This window comes from Podarcis pityusensis (assembly GCF_964106645.2).
Source record: "Podarcis pityusensis genome assembly, chromosome: 11".
Lineage (NCBI taxonomy): Eukaryota > Metazoa > Chordata > Lepidosauria > Squamata > Lacertidae > Podarcis > Podarcis pityusensis.
Window position 1 is genome coordinate 62,467,510 of NC_138036.1, and position 25,796 is coordinate 62,493,305.

The window sequence follows — 25,796 nt, forward strand, 5'->3', positions numbered from 1 at the left end:
GCGACGCGGGCGCCGAGCGAGAGGCGGGCAGCGCGGGCTGCGGCTGAGGGTCCGGCCGGGCGCCGCCTGACGGGGAGCTGCCTCTCTCTCTCTCTCTCTCTCTCTCCGGGCGGGAGGAGGCGCGAGAGCGAGCGAGCGAGCGAGCGAGCGGGGAAACACCCCTCGGTGCTACTTGAATTACTTGAAATCGCCACTTGTGACACTGTTCTGGCGAGGAGGCAGCAGCCTCCGCCGCCGCCGCCGCCGCCGCCGCCAGGATCGCAGCCCAGCCCGCGCTCCCTCCCGGAGTTGGCCGGCGTCGGCGGGCGCGAGGGCGGCCAGGTCAAAAGGTGGGGCTGGCGGCGCTTCTCCCGCTTTCTCCGGGGGGCGGCGGTCACGGATGCTCGTGGTTATGTAAACGCCGAGGAGGCGCGGAAGTGGATCCTTCGGCGTGAGCGCCTCCCCCCGCCATCCGCAGCCTGAAGGCAGCGCCCGGAGCCGCCCGGAGATCGCAGCCCCCCGGTCCCCCCTCGCCTCGCTCGCGGGAAGCGTGGCCCATCGGCGCCCGCAGGATGTCCGCGGTGGCGTACATGGACTTCGTGGCTGCCCAGTGCCTGGTGTCCATCTCCAACCGCTCCGCGGCCCAGCCCGACGTGACCCGGGAAGCGGAGCTGCTGAAGATGCCCGAGGAAGAGGAGGACGAGGCCGCCGCCGCCGCCGCCGTGACCAAGGAGATGAACGACCCCCGGGACGCCTGGAAGGATTATTGCACTTTGGTGACCATTGCCAAAAGCTTGTTGGACCTGAACAAGTACCGGCCCCTGCCGACCCCCTCCATCTGCAGCGACAGCGTGGAGAGCCCCGACGAGGACGCGGGATCCGACAGCGACGTGACCACCGAGTCCGGCTCCAGCCCTTCGCACAGCCCCGCCGGGGGGCAGGAGGCGGGCGGCGGGTCCGACCCGCTCTCGCTGCTGCGCGGCGCGGCGCCCGCCAAAGGGAAGCTGGCCGCCGAAAAGAGACACAAGTGCCCCTACAGCGGGTGTGGCAAGGTCTACGGCAAGTCGTCCCACCTGAAAGCCCACTACCGAGTGCACACAGGTGAGGGGGGGGTCCCGGGGGGGGGTCGGGGCTGGAGCTGTTTACAGAAAGGCTTCCGTTACATAAAGGCAAGCGGGGCTCTGCTCTCGCTGCTGCTGCTTTGCCTTTAAAAAAAAGATGTCGGTTGTCCTCGTTTGAACCCTCTTAAAGATGCGGCGGTGATTTTCGCTCTCCTGGGCTTCCCGGCCCGTTTCCGCCTTCGCGGCGCTCGAGAGAGCAGCCTGGCTCCGTTTGGGTACAGGGTGTCGATGCAAACGGCACGTCAAGGCGGTGGGTGGGTGGGAGGGAGGGAGAGCAAAGGGTGTTTTCACGGGCTTGTCAGCTCCGGAGCCTCGGGTTTCCCCCTCCCCTCTCGCTTAGGTGTGCTTACACTGAGAAGCTCAGGCCAGCAGAGGAGCTGTTTAGTCCAAAAATGCTTATTTGAGGATGGAAGGAATGCAAGGGCTGGGAGAGGGAGAGAGAGAGGCATGCTTAAGGTTATGTATGCGCTGCTAGAGCTTCTAAGGGATGCATCTGATTTCATGATGACTCTTTGCTTCTTGCCAGGGCATCTGTCCAGGGGTCTGCCTGCAGATCTTGTATTGTGTTGTCTAGAATTGTATTTCAGTGAAGTAAAATAGAGAATGGCAAGCTAACTTCATTCCTCCTCAGCTGTTTCCTCAAATAGCATATTTTCTAGAGCTGCATTTGCTTGGGCTTCCATGGCACATCTTGGTTCCATAGAACTCACTGGGCGTGGCCTGGTTTTGGCAGTTGTTGTGGATTGATGATGTCCTTTCTGAACTCTTGTGAAAAGACGCATGGGTGATCCTGATGTTCACTGCATTTTCATGTATGATTGACTGGGCAGAGAAGGATAAGAGTGTGAAGTCTCTGTCTTTGGAAACTTTCCCATCTATCATTTGAAATGACTTTCAGTTTTCATTTAATCCTCAATAATACAGTAGCCATCTTCATTTGAGACATTTGAATGAAGACATGTTGCTTGACTGCCTCTTTGACTGCCTGATGTCTTAGGCAGCGGTTGAGTGTGTCTTCAGTAAAGTGTTACTTCTAGGGGAATGCTTACTGTTTTATTCCCAGTGTAGAACCCAACCCACTGTATGGGTCACACCCTCAGCTACTGAACACAGCTGGTTTTTCATTGCAGTATTCAATGTGCATCGCCAAAAGAAAAATGAATTGCTTCACAAGTGCATATTTAAGTAAAGCTTTTGTGGAAGACCAAGTGATTGGTGAATGTCACTTTTTCCAGCAAAGGACATGTTATCCATTTGTGTGCGCACATGTGTTGGCAGCTTCTAATAATGGTATGATAGCACACAGGGCTACGTATTTCTGTGGTATGGCAGTGGCAGAACATGGCTCTTTCATAGTTATGTGGTTATACATTTGGACTCAAGTCCTAAGAAAATGGGTGTCTATATTTTTAGTCTTAGACATGGGTGTACCCTACATTCAACTGGTACTTGCCTTGGCAGTGTCTATGGACTGGGAGAGAGGGGAAGTAAATGCTGAATTCACAACCCTAATTATCCATAAAACAGGATATTTTGTGCCCTGAGTTGGATGATATAGCAGTTTTGCAGCATGTTAACCTAGCAATATAAAAAGGTGTCTGTTTTAGCAATTAAATCCTAATTCTAAATTCTAAAAGCTGTGTTTTTAGATTTTAAGGTTTGGCTGAGAGCACTGCATGATGCATACAATCTGCATGGCTTTTTAAAAGTGGAAGCTGGCCTGATAAGGGGAGAGACGGAGTAGGCAAGAGAGAAACTCATGTTGCTCAATATTAGCATTTTTCTTGTAGATTATTTTCCCACCACAACTTCCCCCCTTAAAAGCCAACTGGAAGAGGAAGAGATCTTTGTTTTAGGAACTGACACAAGACCAGTAGTGCTGCAAACATCCGTGTACTAAAGTATCTTTCTCCTGGAGGGAGTGGCAGAATGTGGATTCTGGCTGAACTCCCCGCTGAAGTGTCTTTCTGGCCTAGTTCTGTCTACTGTGGGAGGGAGTCCCAGTGCCGCTTTCCTGCTGACAGAACTGGCATCGTATGCAGTTCAGAACGGAAGATGAACAGGAAAAGGAGGGTCGTGTGTCACTCAGCAGTGATTCCTGTGGTTAAAACACAGAACATAGGAAAGAAAAGAGTAAGAGCAACACCAGCCAGTTTCCTTAGTAGAGCAGGAGTTCCAGTTAATTTGTGAATGTACAGAAGTCCATCACCTGAGGCTGTCCCACTAGCTTTTGGTGCCCACGCTGAACCAGTAACATCAGAGTTGGATTGGATTGGATTTATGTGCTTTTGGCAATTAAAATGTTTCAGTTATCATATCATTTTGCAAAGTATGGATTTAATAGATTTGGTTTGAAATGTGTACTGGATTGAAATTCTCCCCAATCCCTACCTGCCACTGGTTTATATTCTACCGATAATGACATCTGCTCAATGGTCTGCAAGTTAGGAATGCAAATTACTTGCATTATTAATTGACCTGCTAGGTGTGTACATACATGCACTTATGTACATACATTATGTACATACATACATACATTCAAACTTATGTTCTACTTCCCACCAATGTGAGAAATAATAAACTCTATGCTCTGTTTTGCTCTTTGAAATTCATTTGTATCACTGAGTTATTTACAGCTAGTAATAGCTTGTAGTGGTTAAATATCCCCACCCCATACAAAGTTATTCCTTTTGCTAGTAAATCCCCCACATTTTCTAGTGTAAAGTTGAATTATTTTTATTTATAGTGGGGGGGGGAGAGAATACCATTGTAGTAATGAGAAAATCAAAGGAGCCTTGTTTAAAGGTTTAAGTCTGTGTCCTTAGCAAACAAAACACTTGGGCTCTACATTTGAGTGTAAAGCTTGCTTGCCTGATTAAAACCCCGCGAGGCCCATGGCATATACTGTGTGTTCCGTAGCTATATGGTGGCATTTCCTCAATGGTACCTGCCTGCCCCCACTCCATGGGCTGGCTCCCATTGGACATTGGGGATCTCTTTTTTTAAAAAAAGCACATTTCTGCTTTTATTACGTACAACTTTTAATGTATACTTAAATAGGCCCTTTTCTTCATTGGAACTTGCTTTCTGGGCCATCGAGTCCAATTTCCCATGCAGCCTTTCACAGCCACTGTGTAAAGAAGGTGCAGGTAAACCCTTGGCTGCTCCATTGTCTTACATTTTTAATGCATGCTCTCACATTTTATTCTGAAGAACGGTGTCAGAATCCTGCTCAATCCCCCTTTCAAGTAAAATGTTTTTTCAGTGAGTTTTTATTCATTATACAGTGCAAAACTACAGGTGTCATAGCAGTCTGTGCCGTAGCTTATGAGGGCAGCTGTACTGAGCAACTTACCAGAGCACAGGGCATACTATTCTAGTTGAAGGGGCTTCCTCAAATTTAGGGTGTATCTGCTCCATGTCCAAGTGGGAGGGGGGCCTGGAGGCACTTGCATGGTCCTTGTGGACACTGTGGACATTTTGCACCTGGCTTTCAACCACCTGCGATCAAGGAAAGATTCCAGGGTGCCAGGATGGCAACTGACATCTCCACCACCTGGCAGCAAGTGGCTGGGAATCATTGGATCTGGACTGTTCTCTCACATTAATACTCCATCCTGTAGAATTCTATCAGTTATATTTTATCTGCACATTCAGAATGAATTTCTGGAGCCAAAATGCTTTTTCTGTGCAGTCTGAACAGGAGCAGTTGCCATTAAGAAAAAATATCGGAATAGGCCAATATATATGTGGAATGTGACTTTTCCTCTTTGAGTTCTCAAAGCTCTTAACTGAGCTCAGGTTGTCATCTGAACTGGCCAGATAGTTAACTGAGAATCAATCACAGTCAGCCCATCATTTGAAGAATAAGACTTGAGAGCCATATTGCCCCCAAATGGCAACTAGACATTCTGTTTGGGGACTGTAACCTTGGTTTAAGGAGCCATTAGGAGTTTCTAACCGTGCTGTGGGGAATCTGCCTCAGTGTAACCCTAACCATGCTGAAAATCTCTCTGAAAGTTGTGGAAGGTCATAGTGTGTGAGTTAAGGTGAAAGAGTTAAAAAAAAAAGCATTTATGGGTCTGTAAACCATGATAATCACAGCTGTCTCCCAAACAGGCTCTTTCTCCCTTCTGGGGTCAGAAGTACATCTTGCTTTGAGAGCTGCATGTGACATAACAAAGGAACAAACAAAGCCCCAAATCGCAAAGTTAGCAATGGATATGAACTTCAAAGCAAGACTCCATGGTAAAACTGTGGAATAACAAGTAATTGAGAAGTTCAATACGTGTCATTTGGATCTCAATACAGATAATGGTTTCCTATCCTTCTACTGGTATTTAAACTTATACAACTACCTTGGCAATTCCTTAAATCATTTAAATTATAATTGAATTATTACTGGTGGTACTCTTTGATGTCATTGCCACTCAATCTCCAGTGCAGCTCTCTTCAGCCTCAGGCAGCCTGGTAGTGCTCAGGGATGTTGCAGTCCAGCAGCATCTAGAAAGCCTCACAGCTACCTCTCTGGATGTTGATTATATGTGTGCCATTTGAGGTCTCCATGTAAGTTTCTTGTCTCTAGCATACACACTAAAAACAAGCAAACATTGGTATTTTTTTAATAGAACTTTGGGTCTAAATCCATGATGGTAATTAAATTCAAAGTGTTGCAGTTATCATGGATAAGATGGAAGTTACATGTGGTTTCAACATCTATCCTGTGTTTGAGAGAAAGTTCTCACAATAAGTTGTGTCTTCCACATCAGAAGTCCCAACCTTCACCTATTATTCACTCACAGGGAGAAATGCAGTGTGTGAATGGATGGATTGAGGATATGCTCTTGTGAACACAATGCCTACTTGAGGTGACTGGCGCGACAGTAAGGATTTCTCTTTGCAAGAATCCTTTTATTTTTAAAACTCTTATGCTAGTGAAAATACTGTGTGAATAGTGAAATGCATTATATTTGACTCTAATACTATATTGATAATGCCTGATTAAATGGCAAGATCAGTTTCTATTACTCACAAACTTTGTTTTCTAATGTTCATTTCTTCTTCATCTCAAGTATAAAACACACATATTGTATCCTAAGGGGGATAAAATGCATATTGAAGAGGAAAGCAGTGAGCAATAAGAGTCAGAGTTACTCATAAGCTTCATTCTTTCACACCAAAATTGGTAACTATAATTGCCACAAATGGACATTCTGAAAATGCCAGCATTAATGATTTATTGCTCCATGTTGTCCCTTTGCAGAAAAGAGCATGTTCTGTATTTGTTTGTGCTTTCTAGAAAATGAAGTACATTACTTTTCCGTAGCACTGTATAATATTCACATTATTTGTTTATTTATATCTATATAGCTAATATACAGATACACACACACAAACACCCCTCTCTATATTTTAACTTTCAAAAACACCAAATTTAAAAACACCAAAAGAAACTCAATGCAGCTAACAAATCAAAGCATTACACAACTTTTAAAGCATATCTTGCAGTTCCTGTTCCTTGGCACAGTCCTGAAACCAAACTATTAACATCATGAACTAACCACAATAATAATTTCTAAAATAGCCATCAAATTAAAGCAGTGTTAACTGTAAACCATCTAAAAGCTTACACACACACACACACAGAGAGAGAGAGAGAGAGAGAGAGAAACAAAAGGCACACATCCCACCTCCCCTTCCCTCCACCCCCCAGTTGTACAGCTTTCATACCAATCTCGACATACGACTAAATACCTGGTGACTCCCCTTCCACCCTTTTCCTGGTTTCTCCTCCCCCCCATCGCTTATTCAAAAATTTTAATCTTCGAATATCTTCTTCTATTAACTCCTGCTGGATTTACTCAAGACCTGCTAGGTGGTATTTACTTGTTTATACTGGTTCTTAAAATATTCAATAAACATCTTCCAATCATCCTTATATTCTTTATCATCTTTTTCTCTTACCCTGTTCGTTATGCTTGCCAATTCAGCATATTCAAACATTTTAAACGGCCACTCTTCCTTGGTGGGAACTGTATTTGTTCCCACCTTTGTACCAATAAGATTCTAGCAGCAGTGGTGGCATATAATATTTTGTTTGTTTGTTTTGATTTTTAGGGACTTCTGTTGTTACCATTCCCAAAAGGAATGCCTCGGGCTTTGGGGGGAATTTTTTTTGAATATCGTTTTTAATGTATTGTAAATTACTTCCCAGAATTCCCTGATTACTTTACAGGACCACCACATGTGGGAAAAGGATCCCTCTACTTCATTGCATTTACCTTTTTCAACATTTTCACTAGTTTGGCAGGTGTTAAATAGTATGTTCTTGCTGGCTGACTAAAACAATAAGGTGATGGGACCTAACATATCTCAGTTGGCAAAGTGTTCCACAGGCTGGGCATCGGAAAAAGCCCTGCCACCGGTTAACATCCGTCGTATTTCATGGGGTCAAGAGATCTGGAGATGATGACCAGAACATATGGAAGAAGGCAAGTATTTGCTGAACTGAACTGCCATCCCAAGACTGCAATGGCTTTGGAAATCAAGTTAAGATTCTAATATCTGGACCTTCCATTTTCCAATTGCTTGCAAAGAGCCCATTCCCTAATATTTCAAAATATTTGACTCATATAATATGTAGACTGGCTCCTATAATATGTAAACTGTTAATGCCTAGGAATGTTTGGGCTCAGCCAATGTCACCCTGCCCTTTCTGAGCCAGAACAGCAATCTGCAGCATATTCATTGCATCTTGCAAAGTCAGTGGGTTATGGTTCTCTTTCTTAACCATACAAAAAGAAAAGAAAAATGGTTACAGCTTTCTCAATTCTGTAAATCAGTAAAAACAAAGAAAGAAGCAAGTTTGAGGCTTTTGAAAACAGCAAGCATATTAAGTATATCAATTTTCTAAAAAATGGAAACATCTTGCCATCTTGAAATTTGTGGTTTTTAATACAGGAGACTCATGACTCCTTGTATAGATTACAAAATGCAGCTGTGCAGCAACAGAAATGTCTCACAGGCACAGGTAGATACCTAACCCAAATGCTGTATCCACGCTTGAGTAATCCAGAGACCTTGTCCTCCATTCTTGCTGCTTGGCTGTCCTGCACTGTTCAAATTACCTTTGTTTCTTCCAAGTAAGAAAAACAATTTTGCTAAAGTTGAGATATCGGTGCTAAAGTCTATGAAGCTACTGTTTTGTGTCTCAGTGGCTTCTCTGGTCTAATCACTCTTCTTTATGGGCCGTGTTTTCCTAGCAAGCAGATACCATGCCTCTAGAAATGCACATACTGTGGATCTAAATGCATTTTCTTCTCACCAGCATCAGTATCTTTGTGGCTTCCTAACAAGCTGACTGTTTATCACATATATGAAGGAAAATGATGCTTTGCAGATCTGCTGCCAGCTGGCCATGAAGTATCCAGATGCTTGTAAACCTCAGGATTCAGTGAGAGTGGAATTCTTAATCTTGAGTCTTTGGAACTGGGTGTTCAGACTCTGTTGCCCAGCCAGGAATCATTTCCTTGGGATAATCCATGCCAGAAGAAGAATGAAGGAGTAGCATGGCCAGTGCCAAACATTGGGGGATAACAGCAGCATTCTGGAACAAGGAAGAAATCCTGCTCTGGACACATTCCTATACTTCTCACCCATCCATTGAGACTTCAGTCATTTCTGGGCAATTTGGATACATCTCTGGCTAAGATTGACAAGAACTGCATATCCTTGTGCTGATGCAAGCTGGTGGGCGGGTGCTTGGACAGCGCAAGAGCTCAGAAGACCCTAAGCACTCTCGGAAGAAAGCAGGAATGCCACACATTCCAGAGGCCTTGGGAGACAAAGAGGAATGCAAGGTATTTCAGAGTGTTTTCTTTGTATTGTTTGTGGTAACTGGATTTTTGAGTTTGGGGATTGTGGGGACATTCATTAATTCTTCCTATACCCCTTTTATTTATGGGGTGAATGCAACCTTTCTAAGAGCTCCATTTTTCCTTTCTTAGTTTTCACTTTATCTGTTTAAAAGCTGCCTCAGGCTGACGCGCAACAGTAAATGGAAGCACAGTAAATCATCTGCAGGATCCCGGTGTTCTGTTTGCAACTGTGGGCATCCAGAGGCCCCTGAGGAGCCCACCCTAAGGTTGCAAAGGACACTCACCCACTGCTGTTTGCTGAAGCACTGAGGTTCCATTTAGCTATCACAGATAATAGTTGTAGCATGTTATATGCTGAGTTCTATAAGTTGGTTGTGTTGCAGGAAATACTACTTTTCTTTTCTTTCCTGCCCTGAACCTATTGCCAATCAGTGATACATCATGGTAAGCCATAGTAAATAGTTACCTTGAATGCACAGATTGCTCCCACTTCACTACTCCTTGCTAGTGAGTGGGAGCAACAAACAGTGATACAGGATTTAGTTTGATATTCCAACTGGGGGTTGTGATTTTTTTTGCTCCAAACAAGCCACTTTGCAAAGTCAAGGTGATTTGTATGAGCAAAACAAACCACAATCCATGGCGCATCTGTAATGTTAAATCAAGGGTTGTGGTTTGTTGCTGCCCATCGGCAGGGAGCAGCAATTCGAACATTCACAGTAAATCATTAATTTTTGTGTGAGCCTGTGTTTCTAGTATTATGAAAGGGAGAGAAAGTTCTCTGTATTTTCTTCAAACTAGTCACTTTTTAAAAATTGTCTACCATACATGCTCCAATTCATCTTTTTTATAAAAGAGCTCCAAATGCTTTAGCCCTTTTTTGTGGTGCAAATTAGAAATGTAACCTGTATCCCAAATGTGATTGCACCTTAGATGTCTGTAAAAGCTTTATGATGCATGTTTTGTTTTGTTTTCATTTCCTTTTCAATCCGTATCCTAATGACTCGTAACATTAAGGCTGCAGCTGGGGACAAGGATATAGAGAAGCATACACTTGCCTTCCATATGTGTCATATGGAGTCATATGGAGGTCCTTCACCCCTCCCAAGTGGCAGGCGCCCTCCTTATCCCTGAAACTGCTCTTTAAATTCCCCCAAGTCCCAAAAGGGGTATATATGTGTGAGGGATGCACATTTCAAAGGGAAATGCACCCCCACCTCTCTTTTTTGAGCTTGAAAGAAGCTCTTGGGTCTTAAGGTGCATGGGTGTAGCCAGGATATTTGTTGGGGGGGCAGGCCTTTTATTAGGGGGGCAGAACCTCAGTTTGTTATGTATTTTTATTGAATTTTATTTATTTAGGGGGCAGCTGCCCCCATGCCCCCCCCCCCGGCTATGCCCATGGCCCTGGGCCCCCTCTGAAGAGGGAACTCCACGAAGGAGGGAGGAGAGCATGTTCAGAATGTGGGCATGTACTCTCTATGGATCTGACCAGTGAGCCAGGGTTGGGATTCAGATTAGGGTCTCTGGATTTGGGTGTGGATTTGGGATTTAGGTGGGCATTGGCTTGTTCCCTATGCTGTCAAACCTATGTGGCTACGCAGTGTCACTGGCTATCATTCCTATCAATTAAGATGGGCTGGGAGCGGCTTCCCCAATTTCATTTGAGAGAGCTGGGAGTGGGAGCCAGGCCTTTTCAGAAGCTCCTACACTTCCATAGAATTTCTTCTCCAGTGATAGCTGCAGATGCCCAACCCTCTTTTAGTTCAGAAAGTTATTAGCATTCTGGGGGAATATTTTAATTCTTAATTTTACTGCTGGTTAAATATTATATGCTGAAGGAGACTCTTGAGAGTCCCATGGACTGCAAGAAGATCAAACCGATTCATTCTTAAGGAAATCAGCCCTGAGTGCTCACTGGAAGGACAGATCGTGAAGCTGAGGCTCCAATACTTTGGCCACCTCATGAGAAGAGAAGACTCCCTGGAAAAGACCCTGATGTTGGGAAAGATGGAGGGCACAAGGAGAAGGGGATGGCAGAGGACAAGATGGTGGGACAGTGTTATAGAAGCGACCAACATGAGTTTGACCAAACTGTGGGAGGCAGTGGAAGACAGGAGTGCCTGGCGTGCTCTGATCCACGGGGTCATGAAGAGTCGGACACGACTAAATGACTAAACAACAACAACAAATATTATAAACACCCAAACACAATTTTTAAAATGTAGTTGGCACTCCTTCTCAGGTAGTTGAAGACCATCAGCAAAGACTTGAGCCAAAGCAAGGCCACTGAGAAACAGTATTCACAAGGCAATACCTTTTTTAAAACACAAAAGGGATCAGCCTTCCTCCCTACCTCCCCCCCCCCTTAAAAAAGAGAGCCCAATGAGGACTTAGTCGCCTCCAGGAGCCATAAAATATGGAGTGTCAGTTTGAAAAGTGAAATGGACTAAGAGAGGGAAAGGGACTGAGCTGGCCGGCTGGAGCCCCATTGAGGGCAAGGCTGGTTGCTGGTAGCCTGAGAAGAGCAGCTCCCCCCTTAAAGGGAGAGGAAGCAGGGCAGCATTTTGTTTCAGGTCTCATGTGGAGGATCTAGCTATCAGTGTTTGATTGTAACTTCTATATTTACCTCTTGGACTTTTTTGTAAGTAAAGCGGCCTATTTGGCAGCATAATAAGTTTAAAGCACTACTTTATGTGCAGTGCACTTTTTAAATGGCCAAGGTATGGAAGCAAGGAGTATCAGCTGTCAAGAGGATTTGGTTTTAACCCCCTTTTCAGGCCTTATCTCTGTGCCCTTAGAGTACACTACTGTAATAAAATGAATGTTGCGTAGTATACTCCTACCACGTGGACGCATCACAGCATTTGCCAGACCAGCCATTTGTTTGCAGGGATTCTGTGTCTGGACTTCACTTTAATTTACAGGCCTCCCTCCAGCTGATCTACTGAAACTGTTGCCAAGTAGGCAGATTCAAGGCCAGCCAGCCAACTGCAGGATAGTAAAGTACATACAAGACAAACAACTGACCTTCTTCGGCAGTAATTTACCGCAGGCCACTGGCATAATCTCTGTAAGTTTTAGGAACAGCAGTGTTCCATCGCTGCAAGTTTGTGAGTACAGTATGGCTAATTCTTCCTCTGCCCCTAGAGAACATTATACTCTAGGGTCTGGATGTGTTTGGTTTCCATCCATAGAAATAGAGCTCTGTAGCTCTGTTTTTTATTTTCTTCCAGAGTAGGGCTAAGACAACATGGAGCTTTCCAGGTGTCGCTGAGCTCCAGTACCCTGCATCTCTGACCATCGGCCATGTTGCTTGCGTCTGGAAAGAGCTGGAGTCCAAGACCATCTGGAGAGCCACACATTTCCCCATCTGTGCTCTATCTTGAGCTCTTGGTCAACAGTGTTTCCTGGCAAAATTCAGGACCGTTGTTAACTTGCTCCCTGTCTTCTGCTCCCCATTTCTGTTTCCACATAGGACCCATTTTCCCTCTGCAGAAGCTGAACTCTCAGAGCAACTGACACCTTGCTTACCAAGCTGATATGTGCAAGAAGGTGAATGCAAGTTGTTTCATTTTATTGGATTTTCTGCTACTCTGTGGGCACTATTAATAATCCTGTTAACTGCCTCCATTTCTCATCCTAGAAATCACTGTTATACCAGAAATGGTTTGGAAGGGAAGCTGAATACCTGGGCACTTGTCACAATGAGAAGCAAAGGTTGGCTGTGATGGCCAAATACCCGAGCAAGTTCAGTAGAATGAAATAGAAAACTCTGCTCTTAAATCTTCAGAGAATATGGCAGGAACAGTTTGGCAGACTTCTACATTCATGAAGGCATCTAGATAAGCTTTCTTGTATAAGCTAGAGGAAAGCAATGTGCTGCCAGAATCTATCCAACATTGTATCTAAAAGAGGTGTCAGCAGCAGGAGTTTCACAGGACTCTAATGAAAACATGCACTTTTACCTCCTGACACTGGTGTGGATGTGGGATTCACCACCTCCCTAGAAATCCACGCAGGTACAGAATGGTCACTGGGCTGCTGCATCCTGTCTGTTTGTGCTTTCTCATGGCTTTCCTTTCTTCTCAAGGAGCAAAGAGTGAACTTCCCAGGAAGTAAATATGGTAGCACCTGCTTTTTGCACCTGACCCATGTAATCGTATTTTTCGAAATAAATTTTTTTTGGGTACTGGTCATCTCTCTGAATCTGTTACAGATACTGCTCTACTACATCATATCTCAAAACTCATATTGCTAATACATTTGTCTTTTGAAATTATCCTTCTGCCACTTCACATGAAAACCACCATTGTTAAATATATAAATGGTCACCAACACCAGGCACCCACCCACCCTGGTTTCTGACCTCAGCAATGTTATTCTCTCCACCTACCATTTCCATAGAATGAAGATGTCCTTATTAATAATGGCTTATTTCATATTTGCAGAAATATTTCTGTTTACTACATTTCCACATGGCACTACTAGAGTATCTAGGCATATTTTCTTGGACCTTCAAAGTCTGTCGTAATAGTTGTTTTCACAGATTTGCAGAGGGCAACAGACATATGAGACTGCGAGTTACTAATACCGTGGTACCTTGGTTTTCGACCGTCTTGGAAGTCTAACGTTTTGGTTTTCGAACGCCCAAAACCCAGAAGTAACTACTTTGGTTTTTGAACGCTTTTCAGAAGTCAAGCGTGCCATGTGGCTTCCGTATTGAGTTTCCTGGAAGTAAATGCTTCGGTTTTCGAACGTTTTGGAAGTCAAACAGTCTTCCGGAACAGATTACGTTCAAAAACCAAGGCACCACTGTACTTGGTATTTAACCAGTACCAGTCTCTCAATAATAACCCCATGTAGCACAATGAATGCAGTTCTTTCCATGGGATTTGTATAAATCCATTCTTTTTGTATATATATCCTTTGTACTGTGAGCTGAGGTTGGGCTTTTCCATTATGGTTTCCCTGCCCTCAGTAATCTGTTGCTCTGATGGGACTCTGAAGTCTTTAGGTGGTGAGAAAAAGGGTTATTTTGTGAAGAAGAGGGAGGAGAAATCCAAAGGGCAGGGAAAGGAAGGCAATGTGTTTCCTTTGGCATTAGGGAATAGTGGTCCTCAGAGGCATGACATTTTAATGCCGTGTGCACTTAGCCCACCATGAGTCCAGTGAACTTGCAGGTGCCTGGAATGCCCAGCTGTTTTGGGAAAAATCAGTGCCTAGCAGGGTCCATCCACTAACTCAGTCTGTTCTGTAGGGAAGGGATGGGGAAAGCTGTGGCCCTCCAGATGTTTGACTCCAAGCATGGCCAGCCTGCCCAGTGGTCAGGGATGAAGAGAGTTATTGTCCAATAACATTCCTGTGTGGGAAATACAACCACTTCCCGCTGTACAGTGGTACCTCGGGTTACATACGCTTCAGGTTACATACGCTTCAGGTTACAGACTCCGCTAACCCAGAAATAGTACCTCGGGTTAAGAACTTTGCTTCAGGATGAGAAGAGAAATCGTGCTCCGGCGGCGCAGCAGCAGCAGGGGGCCCCATTAGCTAAAGTGGTGCTTCAGGTTAAGAACAGTTTCAGGTTAAGAACAGACCTCCGGAATGAATTAAGTACTTAACTTGAGGTACCACTGTACTCTGCTTATCTTTTTTAACTACCATCCAACAGTTTCCAGCAGGTCAATGAGGACTTAAGAAGAGAAGGGTAGTTTGTTTGCTTTGTGTTTCAGAGAATCCTGCTAGTCATAAAGAAGAGTACAGAAAATCCCCACAGCTCACATCCATTTTCCGTTAGCTGCTGTTTATGGAAGCAGCTGTGAAGACCCATTTTGTAAGCACCACAACAGAGTCGGAACTTGGATCATAGTATTTTCCTGGCGGTGGAGTTTGGTTAATACATGTGGGTTATGCAGAGTCTTTCTATTGCCCGTGTACATTCTGACAGAGCGAATGCCCTGAGCCCTTGATGATTTCCAGCCCATTGCTCACCTTGGTTCTCTCCACTGCCCCCCACCCAAGGTCTGTGTTATTTCACCTATCTGCATAAGCAGGAGTCAGGGTAGATCTGACACAGACGTCTTTCATTACGAGAAAAGTCTGCCATTCTTTCTTTAAAATAATATTGTGCTTCATTCTTGGATTCAGTTCGTCAGGGACATAATATTACTCTTCCCTCAAGCACAGCATAATGCGGGCTTACTTATTCTAGCAGAGGGCTTGTTGCACACCCCATTCTGTCTAGCAAAATTTAGTCTTGGAGTTGTCCATAGAAAGTCGAGTGCCCAGAATTCAAAGGACATCTGCCTAAGGGCATTGTGTGCCCAGTCCTTGTTATTTTCCCTTGAAAGTGACCAGAAACCACGTGCTGCCTTCTGTTCATTCAGTAGAACTCCCTCCCAGATGAGATAAGACAGGGACCTTCCTTCTGGACTTTGGACATATGACTAAGGTAGTGTTTGGTTTTATGATATTTTCTGTTGTTTTATTGTTCCATTTTCTGTGGAATGTTTTTATGTCTACTGTTAAGAAATGTGGTATATAAATGTCTTAAATAAATTGAAATTAAAATAAATGGTATTTGGGAGGCATTTTGATTATTGACTCTCAGGGAAGAAGAGCTTAAAATACACTGATGGCTATTTCCCCCCCATGCAGCAGTTAGTGAAAAGTGGCTGCAATCCTGCACCTACTGAGCTGGAAGTTATCCAGACTTGACTCAGTGGACTTACTTCTGAGTAGGCACGTATAGAGAGGATTGTGCTGTCATTTTGTAGGCGGGTGGAGTGCTTTGTAAGTGCTGTTAAGATCACCTAAATGGTCCTAGGGTGACAAATGAAATGCTCAGAATCTGGTTTCTGAACATGTTGTGCTGAAACAGGGTATTGGATCTCCATTGGAGCTTGTCTGAGTGGCCTGCCCAGTGAATGCTCTCTCAGTAATACAAATGGCGTTCCAGATCCGTGCAAGCTGTCACTATTTTTTGCTTCATCTGTTTGACTCCCAGGTTGGGCCCAAGTGTGGATACGGCTCCACAATATGCTTCTCAATACTTTGCCTTGGTTAGGTCAGCAGAAGAGAGGACTTGGATAGCAGAAATGTTCTGAGGTATCCCCAGGCGACCACATTATGATGCTGTTTGAGAACACTTAAAAAAACCAACATGCTTCTGCCTATAATAGTTGTCTGGCCACATAATGAGATGCCTTAGTTTTCTCCTTGATTTGTTAGCTGCTTCTGAAGCTACCAGTTCATCTTTTATAATCTTCTTCTTCTTCGGCGATCACTCGTAGCTGAGTAAGATTAAGATTGTCTTCCATAAACACTGTTTTAACAGTGAATCCGTAAGTGACTGTGGAGGCCAATTCTGGACCCACATGTCTTTCCACAGTGGGGACATTGGTTTCCGGGCGGGAGTTGATCACGGTGTGGATTTGCCAAGCGTGCCTTTCTCTTAGCATGTTTCTCCCTTGCGTCCTGAGTTCAAGTGTTTTCAAAGTCCATGACACCTTTGGGAAAGGCTGTTCTCCAACTGGAGCACTCGCAGGCCAGTGTTTCCCAGTGTTCTCATCTTTTATAATACTACCATTATGAAATAATGGGAGGAATTCAATATCACATGCAGGTGATCGTTCTGTCTAAGCAAGCGTTTTAACTTCCAAATGGAGCAACCCCTCCTCTTTCCCTGCACACTGTTCTGGGGGTGCTTTGCCCCCCAATCCAATTGGGGGGTGGGATGCAGGGAAAGGAGGGGGGAAGCCCCATTGCACAAGTAAGTGGGGGACCCTTGCACAGGGCTTCTGCTGATGGGACTCGTGTTGAATCCCGCCCAATGATTAGACAATCATTCTCCTATTTCTAAGCCCTCAGAGATGCCTCATGGGGAATGAAGTTTAGATCCTCCCATATCTATTAATGTTGTGTTTTTTTTGTCTTTTTCCAGGTCTCCTAGCCTGCCAGTACATATTTGCATGGACGCGCCTAACTATATTTCTCTTTAGCATGGATCAATATTAGTGAGTTTGCACCAGTGAGTCAGCACCATTGCTGCAACTGTGATATTTATTTCTAAATTAATAAAAGCTGAAGGGTGATAGCATGCCCATTGAGCAGCAAAAGCTGCTTTGTGGCCACTCCAGAAACACAGGGGGTGGTGGGAAGGGTTAATGAAGCATTCCCAGGCAGGCGCTCCCACATTCTTAACTACTGTTGTGGAGATAGATGGCAGCGACTAAAGAGGAAAAGTGGCCTAAAGTGAACAATGAGGTGAAGTCTGAAAGATCCAGCTTTGCTTTGGGGAAATATTACTTTCAAAGTGTTATTTCCAATGTGTAATGTAATGCCAGATTAGAGAAAAATTGGGAAACTAACAGAGGAAAAACAGGAAAGTGGAGATGCAGCGGTTGGGTAAGGAAAACAAAAATAGGGTGATGATTCAAGTTTTAGGCCTTCTAGCTGTAACAGGTGGGGGCTCCATCACAAAAGGGGGCAAAAGCACACAGAATCCTTCTCCAATGTTATTTTGCTCACACTTTGTAGAAATGAATCTGTCTCCAGGCAGTGGTGAGGGGCCAGCAATGCAGCCCTTGCACCAAAGTATGACTTTGTTTTGAATTCTCTGAACCCTACTAAATTGGTTCAGAAATAGAAGGGCACTGGCTGGCACCTCTCTCCACAGAGGGTTCCTGTCTAGTCCCGAAAGAAAACAATAAATGTGGCTTGGAAACCGGGAAATGAGGGGAGAGAGAAGGTAAGGGGTGTCTAGCTACAGCCTAGGTCACGGAAGGAAGGAGCCTGCTCCTGAGGCTCATCCTGGGGCCCAGTGCATCTTGGAAAGAGTCTGTGTAGCCCTTGCAAAGCAGCAGAAAGACTGAGATGTGGAGACGCTTGGAACAGCTTGTGTGCAAGGACTGGACCAGAGCGGTGTGTAGCAACTTCAAGAAGGTGGGGTGCCTTGTGCACCCATTTATGTGGAGAAAACCATACCTTACTGCCTCACCCTGATTGTATGTTTGGGTAGGGGGGCTTTTTTCACAAAGGCTCCAGGCTTGTACCTAAGTGGTATTTCACATCAATAGATACCAGTGGCGTGTTCCTGGGACATCCTGAGTTCATTAACTGCCGTGCCACAGGGTGAAAGCCCAGCCATAAAGGTGTGTTTTCTTAATCCATTTTTAGCAAGATACCATGGTCTTTACTGAAAAGGCATGAAGGTTTCCTGTAATGTAAAAATGAATACTCCAGACCTAATTAACCCTTGCTGAAAGGGGATGGACATGGACTTCTCAGAACACACTTAATTTAATTTGGATGAGAGGATTTACTCTCAGTGGGAGATACCCACAATTCAGCCAGTTGTTTGTTGCATTAGATGTGGCACTGGATTGAATTGGGGGAATGTGCAGCTTCCTGCTTGTGACCATCATGTGCTGGGATTCTTGCTGACTCACCCAAGAGGGGTGTTCTGTGTCCACCACAATGATGCTCACCACTCAGGGCAAAGCCTGATGACGCAGGGAGTCTGGAGTGGGGGGGGGGGGGGGAATCCACAATTCCCGCTGAACCAAGCTTCTCAGTAACAGTGCCTCTCATTTTGCTTCTTCGGTTTATCACCTCTCTGAGCACGTGGGCTCAAAGCTGTCATCCTTCAGCTTTAAAACCATTTTCACTCATAAATACAATATATTTAGGGGGTTTCATGTTGGAGTTCAATGAAACATCCACCAATCCCCATTGCATTTCTCCTGGGACTCGATAGGACTTTCAGAGTTGGATAACAACCTGCCCTTTGCTGTTATTGTTAAGAATCTGTTTGCTACTTCATTTATACCTAGTGATGCTTTTTCTCTCACACAATCTGCTTATATTGGCATGACTGGCAAGTCTGGGATTTCAGTTAGGCTACAGCATGATGTCTGAGGCAGCTCCTGGATTCCTAATAGTCACAGTTTGCATTTTGTGGTTTGGTTTTGCTTTGCTTTTGGAAAACACGTTTCCAGCCCATGGGGTTCTAGAGTTGTATTTGAGAATATGTCGTCATCTGAATTCAGTGATCCTTTGTGGATACAGGGACACCGTGATGCACACACCCAGCTTGACAGGGAAGAAGGTGTGGCTCTGTGCACAAACCCCTTTACATGTGCAGATCTCCTCATGCTGTTGAATTTAATTGGAAAGTCCACATGTGCTGAAGCTCCGAGTGTACATTGCTGTGCCAACGCAGCTCTGAAACGGCACAGGTAACTGTAAACAACTCTTTTTTGCCCTCTGCAAGTTTTCTCTGCCCTTAAAAATCAACAACTTCTTGCCTAACTTCTACATGTGTTCATTTGTTCAGAAAAATAAGCAAATGTGCATATGTACGTAGTCTGATTTGCATAACTTATACTGAGAGCAGAATATGAAGTTTCCTGATACAAATCAGTATCTTGCTTTGCCATAGAATCTGGACAGTTCAGGCCTAAGTAGGAGCACTCTCTTTGTACAGGTTCAGCTTGCTGCTCACTGAGAGGCTAAAATGTTATTTTGAGATCTTGTTAAATGCTGGGATTGGAAGCAGCGAGTGGATATGGATATCTGGCAGGTTATATCATCACAGATTCATAATGTTAATGTTAGTGTCTCTGAGAACAGTCTGTAGGAGTAAAAGCTATTCTAATGGTTGTTTGTTTCCCGTAAATGGTTTGGGTAGCATTTGTCATTAGTTATGTGCTTTGACACCCTCAATCACATCTGTCCTTGTTGATGTGTCAAAGGTGATTGGTGGGGAGGGGGGGCACTTCAATTTACTTAATCAAATCCTCCAGGGCAATAGATAGAGCAGATTTATTTTTCTCTATGTAGTTGGGATATGGAATCCTTTTTAGTCTCATTCCTCACAGCTACGGTTGACTTTATTAAGATGCCAAGTGAGGAACAGTCAACCAGCTCATAAATACAGAAATAATTAATCACATCTACATCTTACAAGCAGCTGGTGCACATGAAAGAGATGCTGGGAAGAAAATCAGCACAGGTTTGTAGAGATGATTCATAGAAAACTAAGCTCTCCTTGTTCGCAGTCTTTGGCTGGCACTGCATGGCATCCATCCAAGTGGAATGTTCGGAAGACCTTACAGTAAATGATATTCTGACCAACATTCCATTCCACTTCTGTGTTTAACAACAAAACCCATTCATTTTTGGCAGTGATTGAGGAAAATATCTCACTATTTGAGTGAGTGCTCCAAACAAAACAAGTCAATAGAGCATGGAAGGATTTAGAAGTTTGACTTTCTTGGTAGCTGCCACATATGTGAGGGTCAACTAACTATTGCAGGGTCCCAAGCACAGTTTTGAGGGCCATCTTTCTGGGATACATCTATAATCCCCCCTTTAGCACATTTAACTTAGAAGTCCTGTGCATATTTGCTCCAAAGGAAGTCTCAGTGGGGAGGTGTGCAGAGCATTGCAGTCTGAGAACTACAATAGATGTTTCCTTCCATCAGCCACATATCAGTGCCCAGCTATGCACACTTAAGTTCCATAGAAATCGCAGGGGCAGACATTGTCCATAACTCTGCGCTGAATAATTGCTGTATTGTTTTAAAGGGATGGCTTTATTGTGTATTTTAATGAAGAATTTTTATTATTTTAATATAAGTGTAGCTGGTTTTTATACTTTGTGAACCACTTGGGCACCTATTTTGGCATTAAGTGGTATATACTTTAATTAAATAATAGGCCTGTCTATTTGAATCATGTTTCATGTACTACACTGGAGTACAGTGTTGGAGCATTCTATCAGCTATATTATTTGGCTGGTTTCACATCTTTGAATCTAAGAAGTGCGTTTCACAATATTCTTAATACGTACAGAATATTGAAATGTTGAAGATGCTCCTGTATGGGATGTAAGAAATTGTGTCATGGTGATAACAATGCTACTGAAATCTATGACTGTTAGTTTATTTCATGGGTGTTCTGACATTATGGTTATCATTTTGTCCACACCAGGTGAGCTGTTTTTTTAGGTCTCCTGTTCTCAAGCTTCTAGCTTAATATTTTTTCCAGGGCTGGATATATAGACCCAAAGGTTCCTGGGACAGGAAAAACTTTGCATCCAATCCTGGATTGTCCTCCTATATATAATTAATTGTTACTATTTTTTATACAGTATACCACTTATATGCCAGAAAGACTTCTAAGTGCTTTACAACTATAAAATCAATCATAAGATCCACACATAATTAAAACACACTTTAAGGATTCCAGCAAGGCATTAAAACATCCTTAATTAAAATGTACAACAACCCAGGCAAGTGAAAAAGTATGACAATTGAAACAGTGAAAGCACAGTTGAAACAATAAGATCAGAAGTTTAGTTCTTGGGAATGATTGCTGGAGCAGGTCTGTTTTCAGGAGCCTCCAGAATGGTCACCCTAATGATTGAGGGCACCCCACAATATGGGGGCCACCAGTGGAAAAGCCCATCTTGGCATTACCACAAGCTGAGAAGCTTCAGTGTGAGCCAGTGTGGTGTAGTGGTTAAGAGCGGTAGTCTCGTAATCTGGGGAACTGGGTTCACCTCTCCGCTCCTCCACATGCAGCTGCTGGGTGACCTTGGGCTAGTCACACTTCTTTGAGGTCTCTCAGCCCCACTCACCTCACAGAGTGTTTGTTGTGGGGGAGGAAGGGAAAGGAGAATGTTAGCCGCTTTGAGACTCCTTTGGGTAGTGATAAAGCGGGATATCAAATCCAAACTCTTCTTCTTCTTCTTCAGGCGGCGGCAAAACTAACTGGCTTCCATTAGCTGAATGCAGTGCTCTCACTGGGCAGTGGAGGGGAAGAGGGATTTTCATGTAACTGGGCCAGAGTTATTTAGGGCTTTGCATGTCAGCAGCAGAACCTTAAAACTGCCCCAGTTGCGTGGCATGTGCCTGATAAGAAGTGTCACTCGTCACTTGGGCTGCAAGAGAAGCCCCACCTAGTGTCCACTGCAGTAATCCAGAGGTGAGGTTCCCAACACGTGTCACAGCGGCCAGAAAAGGGTGCAGCTCATGCACAAGACAAAGGGCTGACCGGCGCTCTTCACCACAGAAGCTGCCTGGGCCTCCATGGGCAAATATGGTTCCAAGAGCTCCCCAAAGCAGCATACCTGTCCTTTCAGGGGGAGTGCAACATCTCCCAGAAAAGGCAGACTCCTCAGTTCTCAGGCTTCTGAACCACTTACGCAAAGGGTCTCTGTCTAAGCAGAATTCAACCCCAGTCTGCTGACCTTCATCCTCTCCATCGCTGCATCCAGCCACTGGTTCAGCTTATGCCTGTTGGATTTAATAGAAAAACTGTGTATCATCAGCATACCAATGTCACTGTGCCCCAAACCTCCTGAAGGGATCTCCCAGAGGCTTCATTGGCTAAATAGTGTGGGGGATGGAGTTATGCTTTGCAGCACCCTGCTCCCCAGCTGCCCAAATGCAGACATGTAGTTCCCCAGGGCTGTTCTCTGGAACCAGCCATGCAGGTAGGAGCAAAACTACAGTGGCTCCAACTCCCAAGCAATGGCGGTGGCAATGGCACCCAAAGTCCCCGAGAGATGCAACAGTCGGATTGCCCTCTCCTTGAAGGAGGAGCAGGGCATGAACCCTGAGGGGAATGAGTGCAGAGAATCTGCTTCCTCCAAAGTGCCTGAAGCGGAGCTGCCACTGCACTCCTGAGCCCAAAGGAGATGTCAGAGACTGGGCAGAAGCTGTCAAACACCTCGGGGTCCAGCAAGGGCTTTTGCAGGAGCAAGCATAGAGGACAAGCCCACCTCGTGGCAATCCATAATGTGGATGGATTGCTCTTCTTGGAGGAGTTATCATGGACTCAGTTTGTTCATGTTTTCTTTGAAGACCTAACAGTGTCTGCATTTGGTGTGTCTGACCAAAGTTGACTCATACTTGCCTTTATTTTTAATAATACATATTTGCAGGGCGTGGGAGCGAGGGAAGGAAGCAAATGCCTCCAGACCCAACCAAAACACAAACTGAAAAACATTAATAAGGAAGGATAAGTTGTTTGCTTATTATTTTTAAAATTGCAAGGTGTTTCTTTGTTTCTCATACGTGGTTTCCAAATTGAAATTGCTGTGAAGGATGACAAAGAGTTGGAGTACCATTTTTAGGCATGGCTTGCTGGCTTCCTGTCTCTTAAAGTAATTAGGTCACAGTAAGATCCTTGGTCATCATGCCCTACTGACATAGAACTGCCAAGAATTTGCAGGTTAAGACAGCAATCCTAAGCTCCTGGGGAAGGCCGGCTGCCCTGGAATTTCCTTCCTGTCACCAGAGGCAGAAGTCTGCTCCACTGCCATCAGCGCTCTGGCAGCATGGGAGGTGAAAAGGGGCATGTTGAGGGTGCGTTGAGGAAGCTCTGGAGCTAGTCATAAAGCCCTTCTGTTCTCCCTACCACCACCACCACCCCATGGTCATAAAACTACACCAACCCTGAGCCTGGCAGAGCTTAGGATGTGATGGCTCCTCCACTGTGGGATCTCCCACCGACCTGTATAGGATAGCGTTGCCCAATTGTAGTACGAGATAATCACTTTGGGTATCTCTTAGTACTGTGTTGGAAATGAAATGCTATGGATCTGAGTGCGGATGAGAGAAGCTGTGGCCCTGTGGTAGAGGTCATATTTTTAATATCTGATACAAGTAGCTGCTCAGCAGCTTAAGATAGTGAGAGAGTGGGATACATCTCTTGGCGTGACAGTTTGGAACTCAGTGCAGAATAGGGCTGTGTGGCCTCTTGGCCAGGCAAAGCAGCTGTTCCATGTCTCTCAGTCGTATTTTAACTGGAGGTGCCATTGTTGGGGTTTATTGCAGTTCAGGCTTTTGATTCCTGCTACACTTTTTGCAGTGATAGTGCAATAATTTGTGAGGTACCGAACTTATTTTGTTCACAGCACCTACTTACCTTAATGGAGCATCCTCAAAGTATTGCTTGTGCTGAAATACTCAAATATATCGGATGACCTTCTAAGCCAGGTGTGGGGGAACCTTTGACCCTGCAGGTGTTACTGAACTACAGCTCCCAGCATCCTTGGCCGTTGGCCATGCTTGCTGGGGCTAATGGGAGTTGTAGCTGAGCAACATCTTGGGCAAGAGCCAAAGGTTCCCTGCACTTCTTCTAAGGAATCAAATGCTAGGATTTAAACAACCAGCCTTAGTTATCATAATTTGCTTCCTTTAACTGCTTTGTTTCTTCTTTCCCTTCCCGCAGGTGAGCGACCGTTCCCTTGCACATGGCCCGATTGCCTTAAAAAGTTCTCCCGCTCTGATGAGTTGACGCGACACTACCGAACCCACACTGGGGAGAAGCAGTTCCGGTGCCCCCTCTGTGAGAAGCGGTTCATGAGGAGCGACCACCTGACAAAGCATGCGCGTCGCCACACTGAGTTCCACCCCAGCATGATCAAGCGATCTAAAAAGGCCAGCTCTGCCTCCTTTTGAATAACAGACTACAATGGGGGTGGGGGGTGGGGAGACAACCATTGTCGAGAAAGGCATAACTGATCAGCACAAATACGTCCGCCAGTGTACAGAAATATTCCCCTACTTGCATTTTTAAAGCACATGTAGCCGGAAGATTAACATTTTCATCCTCTCCACCCTGCTATGCTACCAACAACAGTCTTAAATCAGTCACTGCTGGGTGGGCGTTGGGGGGGGGTCAGCAGAAATAATGCAACTTTTCTTTTTGTAGTTTAAATAATTGACACTGGTGTATATATGTCTGACTGGTGGTTTGACCTGTGACACCACAGTAGTGATTCCAAGCTCTTTGTGATTGCTGTGTCATGGGCATGTTTTGTTGACTAATGTAATGCTGCTTGTATTTAAATGAAAACAAAAACGACAAAAAAAGTTTAGTACAACCACTTTCCAGCTCACTTAAGTATTTCTCAAGTAAAGGAAACAGAACAGAAACCCAACTCCATAGCACATGTTTTAGAAGAAGATTCACTTCTCTCTGTGTGTGTCTCTCTCAGTGGTCCATCCTGTTCAAGACTGTTAAGAAAAAAACCATTACATCTGTTGCTCTTATTAGCTGATTGATGTACAAACAAGGAGGTGAAATTTATACTGAAGAAGAACTGTTCTGTATATCCAGGTTGTTGTTTTTTTTTAAAAAATGAGCTACACTTTTGATTATATGTTGCTCTTTTTTTGAGTGAAATCATGCATACAAACCAATGACTAAGCAAAAAGGAAAAGAAGATATAAGCTTGTATCATGTGTTTCTGTGGCTCTGCTCTTCATTTGCCATTTGGGTATATTTGTGAAAAAGTCATTGTAGAGAATGTGGGAGAGGTATGAGACTAACAGCAGTGCCCCCACTTCTAGCTGACTTTCATCTGAAAACGATGTACCGTACTGTACTCTATAAATACCACTAACAGTGCTTTATTCTGCTGCGTTTCATTGGAATGGATGCATAAGCAGCAGCTACCATCCTTATAAGCTACCACTTTTGTAAAGGTTTTTTCCTTATGTCTCCCTCTCTCTGAAAGGTGCATTTTCTTCATCCAGTTGCCAGATTCCTGTCAGCCAGTGGGAACTGTGTGCATTTCTGGAGGGAACAAAACTTTCTCTCTCTCCTTACACAACATTCTCTATGCTAACAGAGACAAGACAATGAAGACTTGTTGGGTTTTTTAAAACCACTTTCCAAGAGACTTCTACCTTTTCATAAATTGCAGCTGTTGTACAGAATATGAGAAGAAAACAAACAAACCAACAACAACAACGAGGTAATTGAACCTACCACACAGGGGGTATGTCAAAATATTTCTTAGGAC

The 25,796-nt window shown here is 44.5% G+C and overlaps 2 protein-coding genes and 1 long non-coding RNA gene across 7 annotated transcripts in view; 2 read left to right on the forward strand and 1 right to left on the reverse strand.

The window, feature by feature from the left end:
- On the forward strand, nt 1-25,120 carry KLF9 (KLF transcription factor 9). 2 transcript variants are annotated; one of them, XM_080973184.1, is made up of 2 exons: nt 1-1,080; nt 2,891-3,652. In XM_080973184.1, the coding sequence occupies exons 1-2, from the start codon at nt 552-554 to the stop codon at nt 2,998-3,000; spliced, it is 639 nt and encodes a 212-aa protein (XP_080829310.1). In that variant the 5' UTR covers nt 1-551; the 3' UTR covers nt 3,001-3,652. The 2 variants fall into 2 exon arrangements, with proteins under 2 accessions (XP_080829310.1, XP_080829309.1); XM_080973183.1 differs by lacking the exon at nt 2,891-3,652 and adding an exon at nt 24,218-25,120 and having other exon boundaries at nt 10-1,080.
- LOC308458344 lies at nt 3,673-13,171 on the forward strand. 4 transcript variants are annotated; one of them, XR_013977240.1, is made up of 5 exons: nt 3,673-5,436; nt 5,903-5,983; nt 7,403-8,959; nt 12,453-12,529; nt 12,621-13,171. It is a non-coding gene; the product is annotated as an uncharacterized lncRNA (long non-coding RNA). The 4 variants fall into 4 exon arrangements; XR_013977241.1 differs by having other exon boundaries at nt 3,673-5,368; XR_013977242.1 differs by having other exon boundaries at nt 3,673-5,348.
- SMC5 (structural maintenance of chromosomes 5) overlaps nt 17,611-25,796 on the reverse strand; it is a 73,011-nt gene continuing 64,825 nt past the window's right edge. Inside the window, exon 25 of the mRNA XM_080972385.1 lies at nt 17,611-22,275. The gene's annotated coding sequence lies outside the window, so the exon portion shown is untranslated. The remainder of the gene's footprint in view (nt 22,276-25,796) is intronic.